At 34.5% G+C, this 12,745-nt stretch overlaps 1 protein-coding gene across 2 annotated transcripts in view; it reads right to left on the bottom strand.

Annotated features, from left to right (window-relative positions):
• LOC145680631 (protein lin-9 homolog) overlaps nt 1-12,522 on the bottom strand; it is a 65,363-nt gene extending 52,841 nt beyond the window's left edge. The window contains exons 1-2 of one of the 2 annotated variants that reach the window (XM_081751321.1): nt 12,371-12,522; nt 2,572-2,780 (exon numbers count right to left, since the gene is read on the bottom strand). In XM_081751321.1, coding sequence (XP_081607447.1) covers nt 2,572-2,780; nt 12,371-12,389 — 228 coding nt within the window. In that variant the 5' untranslated portion in view covers nt 12,390-12,522. The other variant, XM_081751322.1, reaches the window with a different exon arrangement.
• Between the last annotated feature and the right edge of the window lie 223 nt (nt 12,523-12,745).

Here is a 12,745-nt window from a genome sequence, read left to right as displayed (position 1 = left end):
ATAACCAAGAGGCGAGTAATTCTATATAATACAGAAAGAAATAAAATCCCCTATTACATTCAGGATCCAAGAGCCAGCCATTCTGACTGAAGATTTCTTTAACTTCTCTCACAACATGCCAGGCAAATATTACGATAGTACCTGAAGTCAGGAGCCAAATATGCAAGAAAGCGGCTTTATTAACCCTTTTAGATAAACGCTGAGTGACACACATATCATCCATTATTATTCCCTACAACCTACATGCTTCCTTCAAAGAGATTTTTTTCCCCCTTTACGTCCAGACGGTATTACATCCAGATGTTATTACAAATGCATTCTCCTTTCTTTGTGTTCGACGACACAGGGTAATGACGTTCCTTGAAGTTTGAGTTTCTACAGTTCACATGCTTATATTAAGAAATGAACATTATAGCATTTTTCGCCTTCCTCTCTCTCCATTCTTCTCCTTACATCCAGAAAATTTTATGAGATATAACTCTGAGCGAAACAAAGGAAGTAACTTGTTTTAGCTGCTATTTATGAGGATATGTTGGTTTTTATTAGCGAATAGTAATTGGGTAGTGTAATTTGAGTGTAATGTGTGGTATATTAGAAGGATAAGGCTTTATTAGTGGGTTCAATCCTCCAAAAGTATTTCATTTTTATTGTTAAACAGTATTGAGAAATATTTTTCCCTCGTAACTATTCTAAATATTGCAACAAAACTTGGCATACACATTCTGTATAAGCCATAGTATTTTTCATCGTAGATATATTCAAGTATCAGTATCCGGGACCAATCGAGGGACCGCAAAATTTTATATATATATATATAAAGCGAAAGTTCCCTATTTATTCCAAATTTTCATTATTTCGCACATTATGAACAAGTGCGCATTGCACTATTTCGAAGCTTGTTTTAAGACAATAATTTATTAATAATGATACTTCAATAAATGGTACTGTTTGGAAACTTCTATATCGTATATCCTACTTTTTCCCTACTTTTGTGTGAAATATTTGGTATTGTCAAACAGGATTGAGAAATAATTTTCCTCATAATGCAGATATTGCAATGGAACTTGATACACGCATTACGTACAGTTTTTTTTAGAAAAAGGTATTATTATTTAGAAGGAAATTTTCCTATTACTCCAAATTTCCCTTCTTGTACATTATGCACATGCGCATGATATCATTTGAAACTTTATTTCATTTTGAAGGGAATCACATGTCCGCCATAATACTCGTAAATAATATTGAAGTAGTAGTTACTTAACTAAAGGTCAAAATTTTCCTCAAAAAATGCAAGAATCTAAAAGAATTACTGAATTTAAAAAATAAAAAGTATATTTTTGCAGAGAACAAATGTTGAATTTCTTTCATTAAAAAAAAAAAAAAAAAAATCATTTTTAGTTGTCAATATGCTATCTTACAATGTATTTTGCGATCATGGGACCTTTATAACATGTGATAATCGTACTATTATGTCACATATTTCAAGATGAATTCGAGAGTTCCCCTACCTCTTTTTAATGCAACTATTTTTCGTTTTAGTGTGTAATTACCCAGGTATTATGTTGAGAACACCGAGTTAGATCTTTAGTAATTTCTTTTTTAAGTGAAGCATTTGTAGTATCTTTGATTCAAATTATGGCATTAAAAATTTAATTCGTGCTTCCTTTCTAGTTTGAGTGTGTAATATTATCCAAATGTAGTGTTGAGGAATGTTTTTTAAGTAAAGCATTTTCGATTTGTAATTATTTGATACATGGAGAAAGACATGTTATTACTTGTTTGTATTAATACGTGAGTGAGTACTTCAAAAACAAAAGAAGGTAGTCACACTGCTTTTCTGTCCCCGATTACAGTTGAACGCTGTTACTGAGAGTTTGATCGAACTAAAACTAAATTCATTGTGCACGATTTCCAAACTTATATATATATATATATATTCAATGGTATTCTGTTTTGGATGGGGATCTCTTTTCGATAAAAACATATCTGAAGTAAATTCTGAAACTAGGAGTGCACTGAGAAACACGATTAAAGAAATTTATGATTACATTAAGGTTATCACTTTAATCCAAGTTTTGAAGTATATTTTTGGAGGTTTTTCTTTTCTTTCTTTTTTCTCTTGAGGGAGAGGGTTATTATGGATACTCAATAAACCCCAGGGGGTTTTGGGAAGCTGAGGAGAATTCCAACAACCCTGCTTTACGTGCCACGATGACTTAAAGGTATAGTGCTTACCTCTAACGCGTGTGATCCCTGGTTCCTCCCGTTCCCGGCAAGTGAGCTTCGTGTGGACAAACACCGTATGCATGAGTTTTCTGTGTTTTTTTCGTTCCCTCCTACTTTCTTCGTTCCAACATTATCGTCAATCTCATCATCATCGGCGTCTCCCTTACCTTCGGTGCACAATCGTGGGGGCGTTATATATACACACACAAAATGTGCTCTGTGCGCCCAATTCGTAATAGGTACAATGACTAACATATCGAAAAATATTACATGAAAACATAAAAATAAATAAAACAGAAAAGACAAGCAAACAGTTCTTTAAGATATAATAACAAAAAATCATACCATTCCTCGGCGATTGAGTAAAAGACCACCTCCACTTGATCGTGGTGGTGTCTCGTCTCCCACTCTCTTAAGACCCAAAATCTCAGGTCCTAGGATCGGAGGCTCCTCTGGTTCTGGATCCATTGCTATATCTTCCACCTCTTGCTTAATATTTTCATAATTAAGACCACCATTTCTAAATGATGTTAACAGTGCCGCTGCAGATTCACCTATTAAGCAGAAAGAAAAAAAAAAATAACATTACAGTTTTCAGGAATAAATTGTAACTTAAAAATCGTGTTCATAAATTAGGACACATAAAATTTTGTTTCGAATTCAACACCTTTAGCATGAACAGAGCTCTCACTTAACCAAACTGTATGTTAAGGTAAATGTTCGAATCACTAATAGATAGCACCACATTCTTCTATCTGTCAAATACATTTTGTAGGCAGCAAGATTAAAAATAATTTAATGAAATTCAAGAGAATATTCAAACTTCATCCACAAGCAAGCTGAATCAATCGAGAGAATAATCCGTACAGTTTTGATTTATTATTCATTATTGGGAGCATGTTTGCGAAGAGTAAAAATTAAGAGCTCTCAAGAACGAAAGAAACAATATATATATATATATATATATATATATATATATATATATATATATATAAATGTACAGATTTTTTATTATTATTATTATTATTATTGATTCAACTTATCTTTGGACAAAATTTGAATATTCATCTTGAATTTGATTCAATTATTAGGTCGATACATAAGTTCGTGCGGTTCTTATATTTTATATTTATTCTGCTGTTCTGTTAATTCAAATACAAACACAACATAGACATAACATTAACATATTCTACGAGTGTAACAATACATTGCATACATTTTACTGTCACTCGTATAACTCACAATCACTCAGTTATGTATTCATCTGCACTATCTATGACCTGCCAACGTTCAGTTCAATGCCTCGCCTGTAGAACTGTTTTGGTTTTGACTGGAAGAAATATGTTAGCCATTGGTGAAGAGAAGCTCTTCTGTGCTGTTTTCTCAACGATTGCTTCATTCCCGTACACTGTACAAATTGTTCTCGCAGCTTCTGCTGCACTGAATCCTCGGTTAAACTCGAAGAGTAAAATGTGACGGAAATGATCACTTTTCTCAACTCGACATTCCATATTAGTTTGACTGAAAAATATATATAATAACACGTTCACAATCAAGAAAACCTGTGTTTCACAACACACAAACTCCAAACTACGGTAAAATAACGGAATACGATAAACAATCGCTTCACGCCGCTTTGTTGCCAATCCAAAAGAAAACCGCACGGACTTCTGCATCGGCCCAATGCTTATTGAGCATATGGAACACATTTGTAATCATAATAATATAATGACTCATTTGTAATGTTCCTTCGAGGCGTGTTTTTAAACCGATATTTCAATAGCTCTAGTGCGCATATTTCGTCAGAGCAAAGGGCTTAAATTACATTTATGTGCAGGTCTTCACAAAGGTATGCTGTAAAAAATTATTATTATTTGAATGTCCTTACATGAAGTATCTACAACCTGTTATTTATCTTCTGAGTTAAGACCGTTTAACTTATTAATGTATGGAACACATTAAACTTTTCTTGTTTGATTTTCTGTCTTTGCAGGAGTCAGTCGACGGTATCTTGAACTATTCTTCATTCTGTCTATCGACCGGTGAGAGTTTAAATAACCCGTTGTGGATACCTCATATAAAGACGTTTTTCTATTATTATTTTATAGCGTAACACTATTTAGTTGTGCAGAACTATGTGTGGGTCTGTACAGGAAAGTACAGTAATTTAAACCCTTTTCCCTGACGAAAATCGTCCGTTAGAGCAATTGAAATATATATGCTGAAAAATATGCATCGAAGGAACATTATAGAGAGTCATTACATTATTATTATTGATTAAATTATTTTGAATATTGTTACACACTACAAAATACATTGGAAAGACACGAAGCACGTACTGCTATCAACTGATTATTAACGCTCCTTTAGACTCATGTTAAGTGTGCACAATTCCAGATTCAAATAATACGTGAGGTATGTCACGTCTTATATCAACCAAAGTGCAAGTACAGTATCCGTACTCTATATCCTCGAATTAGATTTTGATTTCAACTGATGATAATAAAAAAACACCGACAAACCTTAACCACTCGAGCAAAGAACAAATTCTTTGGAAAGTCTTTCAAATATGAACAGTCTTACCTTGTATCTGAAGTACTTGTATTTCAATCAACCAATACGTTCAACTACTCCGTGATACAAAGTAAGACATCATACAGTGAAATCTTTCAATGACGAACACCAAAATGGGATATGATTATTTGTCCGTAAATGAAGTTTTCTGTTACAGGGAGATTATATACATTTAGATATTACTCAAAGTTCATGTAGTAATTATACGCATAAAGCAAATATATTAGTTATAAATATACATATAGACTAATATCGAAATACTATATTTATTTATTTATTGAACAAATTCCCAGATACAGCATAATTGTGCCATTTTACACAGGGAAATATCAACAAGCGGGAAAAAAAAAGAAAAAGAATTAAAAAATAAACAACAACAGTAACATCAATAGTATTAACAAAGAGTGCACAAGTAATTTTATTTAGCCAGCACGCGTTTTATTGCTCTTTCAAACACCGGGTAGCTCGAAAAAATGTTCACCTCACTGGTTAGATTATTATAATAGTTGGGTACTCGGTGAAAAAGAGACCTCTGTATAGTTGTCAACCTAGGGCGTGCAAGATGGAATAGGTGGGTATTCCGGGTTTTGCGGGAAGGGACATGTAAGGATAGTTGTTGAATTAGGGTTTCTGATCTTAGGTTCCCATTTATAATCTTATGAAGAAACTTCAAATCAGAGTTATTTCTGCGTACTTCCGGCGTCTGGATATTAAGATATCGCAAAATTTCCTCCTTAGGTAATATTCGAACTGCGGGAACACGAAAACGTACTATTGCAATAAAGAAATTGAAAATAGACTCAAGTCTAGAGAGATGTGTAGGTGCGGCCATGGCCCATATGGTAGAACAGTATTCGATCTTGGGTGCTATACGAGTTTTATAGAATGTTGTTAATGATGCCACAGTACGTAGTTCAGTGAATCGGTAAAGAAGCCCCAGCATACGCACTGACTTCTTAACTATTGAGGAGATGTGGTCAGAGAACGAGAGTTTGGAATCAAAGATGACACCAAGATCATTATGACTGGCAGAATGTGTTATAGGGGAATCGTTAATATGGTATTTGGAGGGAACAGGAGACTTTTTCAGAGTAATTATAATACCGTCACATTTCTTACTGTTAAGTTTCAAATGCCACATTTCACACCAGTCTACAAGATAATTTATGTCTTCCTGTAGGGCAATTGAGTCATGGAAACATGATATTTCTCTATATAATTTGCAATCGTCATCAAAAAGCAAAAGGCCACTAGGATTAACTGATAGGTGAGAGTAGAGATCGTCCATATACAGGACAAATAGCAGGGGCCCTAGTACACTTCCCTGAGGCACCCCCGAGATCACAGGTTGGGGGTTAGAGGTCGCCCCTGAAAGAAGAACTTTCTGTTTACGTCCCTTTAGATAGCTGGTGATTAAAGAGAGAAATTTACCATGTACATTAAACCTATTGGAAAGCTTGTGGAGAAGAAGAATGTGACTGACAGAATCAAAGGCCTTTGAGAGATCAAAATAAATGACATCTAATTGAGTATTGTTATTTATACATTGAACTGCACAGGAAAGAAGAGTACTTAAGTTTGTGAGACTTGAGCTTTTCGGTAGAAAACCATGCTGAAAAGTGTGAATGTAAGGCGACGTGAATTTGAGAAGTCTGCCTTTGATTATTTTTTCGCAGATAATAGATATTACAGAAAGAAGAGAGATTGGCCTATAGGAGGATACTTGATCTTTAAGTCCTGATTTATATATTGGGGTCACATGAGCTAATTTCCAGCTGGTGGGATAATATCCTTCACTGAAGCATCTATTGAATAGGATGGATAAAGGAACTGAAATAGCTGAAGTAGTTTTGTTAAGATAGAGAGAGCCAATGTTGTCGGGCCCAAGAGATCTATGTGGAGAAAGCGACTGCAAGAGAAACCAAAACCTCACCCGGGGTGGTAGAGAGGTCTGATAAGGTGTTGGTACAAATGGGGAGGAGAGGGGGAAGATGGGTTGTAGGGGGAAAGGCGGTAAATGTTTTACAGAATTTATGGAAAACCTTCTCTGTACAGGTACAGAACTATCAATTTATTCTCAATTATAAGTCATACTTCTATAGAGGTCTCTTACATAACTTGCTGACTGTATTAAAACTAACCCAATAACAACGTACAACATTACCATTGAATACTAAAAATGTACACAGAACTAACCAAAGAATTTTTTTTGGAAGAAGTCTATAAGAATTGTCTCCTGTATAATCCTGCGGACACTAGTTTCTCATCGGAATTTGCTTTAACTGCTCTATCAATTGAAGGAATCGATTATTTTCAAATTACTGAAAATATTTTCTGTGTTTAAATCTAATTTGAACTACTCACAAGGCCAAACAATACGTTAATACGTTATCGTAAAAATTATTAACGTGTAACAGTTCTGCCAACTATTCACTTTTGGCTTCATCAGACACTATCAAATATCTGATGAAGCCAAACTGGATAGTTGAAGAAACTGTTACACGTTAGTAGTTTTTACAATACCGTATTGTTTTGCTCAGCAAGTAGTTTAAATCAGATTTTTCTGTACTAAATACGTGTGATCTGAGAATAATTCCTGTTTATGTCCTTAAAAGAGGAAAGGTTCTCTTCCATAACACATACTTTTGCCGAAAAAAAATCCAATTTAATGTCCCACGATTATCCCTTTTAGGCTAAGGGAGACATTCACTTACTTAATAAAAAAAGTCACAAAAGAAACATCCATAAAGCTACATAAAAAAAAGTTGCTTTGGTAATATAATCTCTTTGAGTAAAGAATGGGGAATTTAGGTCTGAATATAGTACGAATAATATATGGCAGTGAAACGTGATAACACAGAAATGTGTGTCCAAGATTTTACGAATAGTTACACTTTTCCGGACATTTTTCGTTTTTTGGTTTAAACCAGCCAACCCTGATTGAAACTCATAAGGAAAACACGTACCATTTACGCTGGGTGGTCACTTCACGTAATACTACATCTATGATGATTCAGGGCAGTGAAGCTCGAGTCCATGTAAGGATTCATTTGTAAGCAGGAAGCGGATCAGTGAAGTTGGGTATGCGTGTAAAGAAAGACAGGCACGAAAAGCATACACCAGCTTGGGCTAGTAATCACTACAAGTGGATCTGCATTTCAATTTCTTAGTAACCCTGACATTTCATATATATATATATATATATATATATATATATATATATATATATATATATACTGTTTCTATGTTCCCCCTAAATAATTTTCTTGCACAGAACTATTTTTGTAGATAATACGTAAATTTTCGAAAAATGATCCCTTATTCTTCATGCACACTTAGCGTAGATCGATTGGATGGAACAATTATAGTTTATGTCAAATTAAATGAGACAAATTAACATGTCCGATTTAAACTTTACTACATTGCCTGTGCTATATACTCTTACCAATATTCATATGAGGTAAGACACGGTTAGATTAGCTTGTATTTACTTAAATGCAGTTGTCTTACATATATGTGTAACGCCGATTTACCAATTTTAAAATTATCCATTACCTGCAAATCTTAATTGTATCAGGTGTTTCAAATTTTTACACATATATATTACCACAAGGATAAAATTGTTACCGATCTTGCGCTGGTGAGGCTCAGAAAGAGCGGAGGCAGGCGAGATCACACTCCATGCTGGGACAGGCAGTGTTCGAAGATAATAGTATGTCTTTAAACGTGTGATTCAGTTATCAGTTTACTAAGAAATAATATTACAGTATTCTGAGTATTAACATATATTAAACAGTTAGCGAAATTAGCCTAAAAATGCCACAAACGAAAAACAAGAAAAGACAGAGCAAAGTGCTTTTGGTAAAAATATGTGTATTTTAATTTCTTTCTGGCAGAATATGCAAGAAGAGAAAGTGTCCTTCAAGAAGATTGAGATATATCTGTTCGCCCAATAAATAATTAATCATTAGGCCTATATCGTTTGTTGTAGTGTGGCTTTGTTATTGTTTCTCTTTAATATATTATATACTACAATATTTCTAATTCAATTCTTCATACAAAAAAAAAAAAAAAAAGCACGTATCTCTTAAACTAGTATGGTTATATCCGAAAGCAAAGCAAAGCAAAAAAAATCAGAGGCGAGTACGTAAACTTCTTTATATAACCCGCTCAAAGCTGGTTTGTTTGTAACCAGCTAGCTAAATAGGAATCGGAAATGACGTTTTCTCCACTAGCGTATTGTACAAGGGTTTACGGGAGCAGTTCCTCCTCTGAATATGATATTTTGTGTATGATACTGTGATAAAACTTAAAATCAATATTTTCCATAAGTGAAGAAAGTAGCCAATATGTTCGCAGGACTTCAGATGAAACATTTTCTGCAAACTGTGTTTCCCGAACAGTGAAACACTCAACGTTTCTCCAACTGGAGCTGTATGTCAGTCTAGACTGTAGACTGGTAGACTGTATCTCGTGAAAGAAATGATGAAAATCAAAAACAACATCAAAATATGCTAGAAACTAGACTTATCCAAATGAAGGAATGGTTTCCGGACGGAAACTTTGTTTTTATGCATGATGTGGTCCCATGTCATAAAGCAAGGACTATAATCACGGTAATAGTTAAGAACAGCTACTTCTCATCTCCCGTGCACGAGGATACATCTTACTGTTGCACTACCTAAACACCCTAAGTACAAGGGCAAGAACTCAAGTCTATTACCTACTTTTTAACATCCTAGATAGTCATTGAATAATTCCTGAAAGTATGGCGTTTCTCGTCCTTCCCTAAATGGGAAGTACGGCTCCTTAACTATAAACAATCACTTTTCTGAGGGAAAACGGTATTCAGGTTATGCCATCAGCAAGAAATAGTTTCGACTTAAACCCTATCGAAAACTTGTGGACTATTGTTAAGAGAAAAGACGGATAACCACCAAGATTAATCTCATCGCAGCACTTATCAGAATATGCTATCGCGATAAAGTGAAAAATAATTGCGTAAAGTTAATGAAAAGTATGCCAAAGCGTATAGAAATGGTAATAAAATCGAAAGGAATGCATACAAAATACTAACAGGTTGTAAAATGGTGAAAGAACGCAGCAATACACGATTTTTTTTATGGTTCTTCATTTTTTAAACTTAAGTCTAATAATTTGCACACGTCTACAGTTGACTGGGTCTGTACGTACGAGTTATTCTGTGACTAATAAACACACTTTGCACTTTTGATCCAAGATTTCTAAAACTGTTGCATTAAAAATTGCAAAATGTGTTTATAAAGTGATTCAATTTTCATGTGAGTGACAACCTGGTTAACAAGTCACAAATAAGTGGTCGCAATCGTAGGATCATCCAATCTAGGACGCTCAGGTGGGTAGTTCATGTTGCCAGAATGTGAGAAAGTAGAAATGGTTTAAAAAAAATTAACTGCGAACCTAATCGAAAAAGACAATTAGAAATATCTAGGCGCAGATGAGAGGACAATAGTAAGACATGTCTCGTAGAAAAAGAAATACACAGTAGACACTGGATCTAGTTGTCTAAGGACAGAAGTCAATCGAAACTTTTTGTGGACGCCGCTAGTCAACAGTTGCTCCTTTAACGTTCTATTTTATATAAATCTAACAACTTACTAAAGACTTTAAGACATAAAATTAAAGTTCATAGCATAAGTAGAAATTATTTTAAGCAAATACGAACAGTGGCGCCTCTTGTGAGAAATCACATCAGTAAAAATTAAAAACTTATAGCTAATTCAACTTTTACCGCTTCAAACCATCAGTAGGAAATTTACTTAATACTCTAATTCTTATACAGGATGGTAAGAAACTATATGAACAAACTTCGGGAGCTGATTCGCAACACTGAAACCAGCAGAAAAAAAAAAAAAAAGTCCTTAAGAACTTTGGTCAGTGAGGGATAGTTTCGGCAATATAAGGTGCCGAAAGCGTGGGAAAATGAATGGTAATAGTATACATGAGAACCCCCTGATCTGCGTTTCTTCTGTGTTCTATTACCACTTCTACATGAAATACCATAAATTTTCTAAGTAGTGCAATAGTAAGAAGTATCCATGTGCACAAGACATGCGATATGCGTTAAATCCCCCCCCCCCCCCCACACACAGTCATATATAAAGTACAAGGGCACTACACATGCAGATATAAAGTACAGGTACGTTCTTTTTTATTTTCGTATCAGTCGATAAGTAAATAAAAGTCGCTTTGTTACCCCCTTTGTAAGTTCGTACATACTCAATGAATAATCCCTAAAAGTATGAGCGTCCTGCTCCTTCGGGAACTGATGCAGCTTCATGTATACTATATCCAAATGAATTTCAGAGGCCTGCAATTACAAAGCAACGCTACGGTTTAGAACATGACACTCGAAGACATACCTGCTCGATTGAAAAATGTATGTTTCGGTGTTGCGAATCAGCTCCCGAAGTTTATTCAACTAGTTTCTTACCATCCTGTATACAAGAATTGGTGCATTAGGTGAATTTTCTTCCCTCAGTTTGAAGCGACCTTTTTTTATTATTATTATTATTATTATCAATGTGGCTTTTCTCAAGAGCCACTGCTGACACTGAATTACTATTCCAAATTAGATCTATTGACAGGGCTTGAAAAATCTTGCTTCAAGTATTCACCAGCCAAGAAAAATCTACTAGCCAGACCATTTTGCAATCACTGATTATACAAATAAACAAATATCGCTTTGCGACACAGTAAACATATCAATATATCTTTTATTTTGTTTATTGGCATGCCTCTTACAAATAATAATAATAGAAAAAAAAGAGTGACGTGGATTAAAATACGTTTTTGATTGATCGGACTTTACTCGCCACTGGCGAGCAGACCAGTGGATTTTTCAAGCCCTGCCTACTGAATATATCCTTGTACTTTTAAAATAAAAACTCGGAAATGTTTGTGAAATATATACGCTGAAATCGCTTCATGTTTGATTTTCGGTGTTGAGTAATCATGTATTTTGACTAACGTCCAGTTACAATTAATATAAAGTTAATAGTTGCTACCGGCATTTTAAATCAGTATCTTGTAATAAATTAAAACACTATCAATTATATTTCAAGTATAATGCACAGATACTTGCTCTAAATCAGAAATATTTAAACCTCCCTGCACACACAGTTTTTGCACATTGCACTAATTGAAATCAGATGACTAATGTTTATACGCATACTACACTCCAGATTGACAATAACCTGTGATAAATTTCACTTTGCACTAACATGTTAAAATAATTATTTCACTGAAATCGTAATTAGGTAGAAGAAGTGTAACTTTACATTTCGTAAAGATGTTAATTACTACTCATATCGGTCCTTGACCCACTGACAAATTATAATCAAAAAACATAAACAAGGTAAGTATTGGCAAATTCTCGAACTTGAATATCACTCCGATAAGAAGTTAAATTTATAATATTCATCATTAGTCGGCGTTATTCAAATTCACGGCATAAACGATGTACAAAATATGGAATATAGAGAATACTGTAGAATTATTTCAAGTTTGTACTTTCGGTACAAGAACTTACTTTCAAGTGGATCCGCCATGTTGACGCAGTTTTTCTCACTTCGCAATGTATTGTGGGTGACGTCTGCTGACGAATAGGTATTGCATTTCCGCAATAAGAAAGTGGGTGACGGGAAATGCAGTTTTGGCGTGCGAAACGAAGTTTTATTTGACTTCTCTCTATTCGTTCTTTACTGCATGTTTTAGGTGGTAGCCTACAGTAAGCATAATTACTTAAGTTAAACACATGAAAGAAATCTAAAATGTATTAACGTTCCAAATTGTTCGCTAGTCATGTTTGGTTGCTAATATTATACTGTTTTATTGATATACATGCAGTGGCGGCCGGTGGATTGTGGTTTCGGGTGTTGCAGTACGAACGATAAGAGACAGAAGA

Source organism: Thermobia domestica, chromosome 3, assembly GCF_964235325.1.
Source record: "Thermobia domestica chromosome 3, izTheDome1.hap1.1, whole genome shotgun sequence".
NCBI lineage: Eukaryota > Metazoa > Arthropoda > Insecta > Zygentoma > Lepismatidae > Thermobia > Thermobia domestica.
This window is presented reverse-complemented; position numbering and strand designations above follow the sequence as displayed.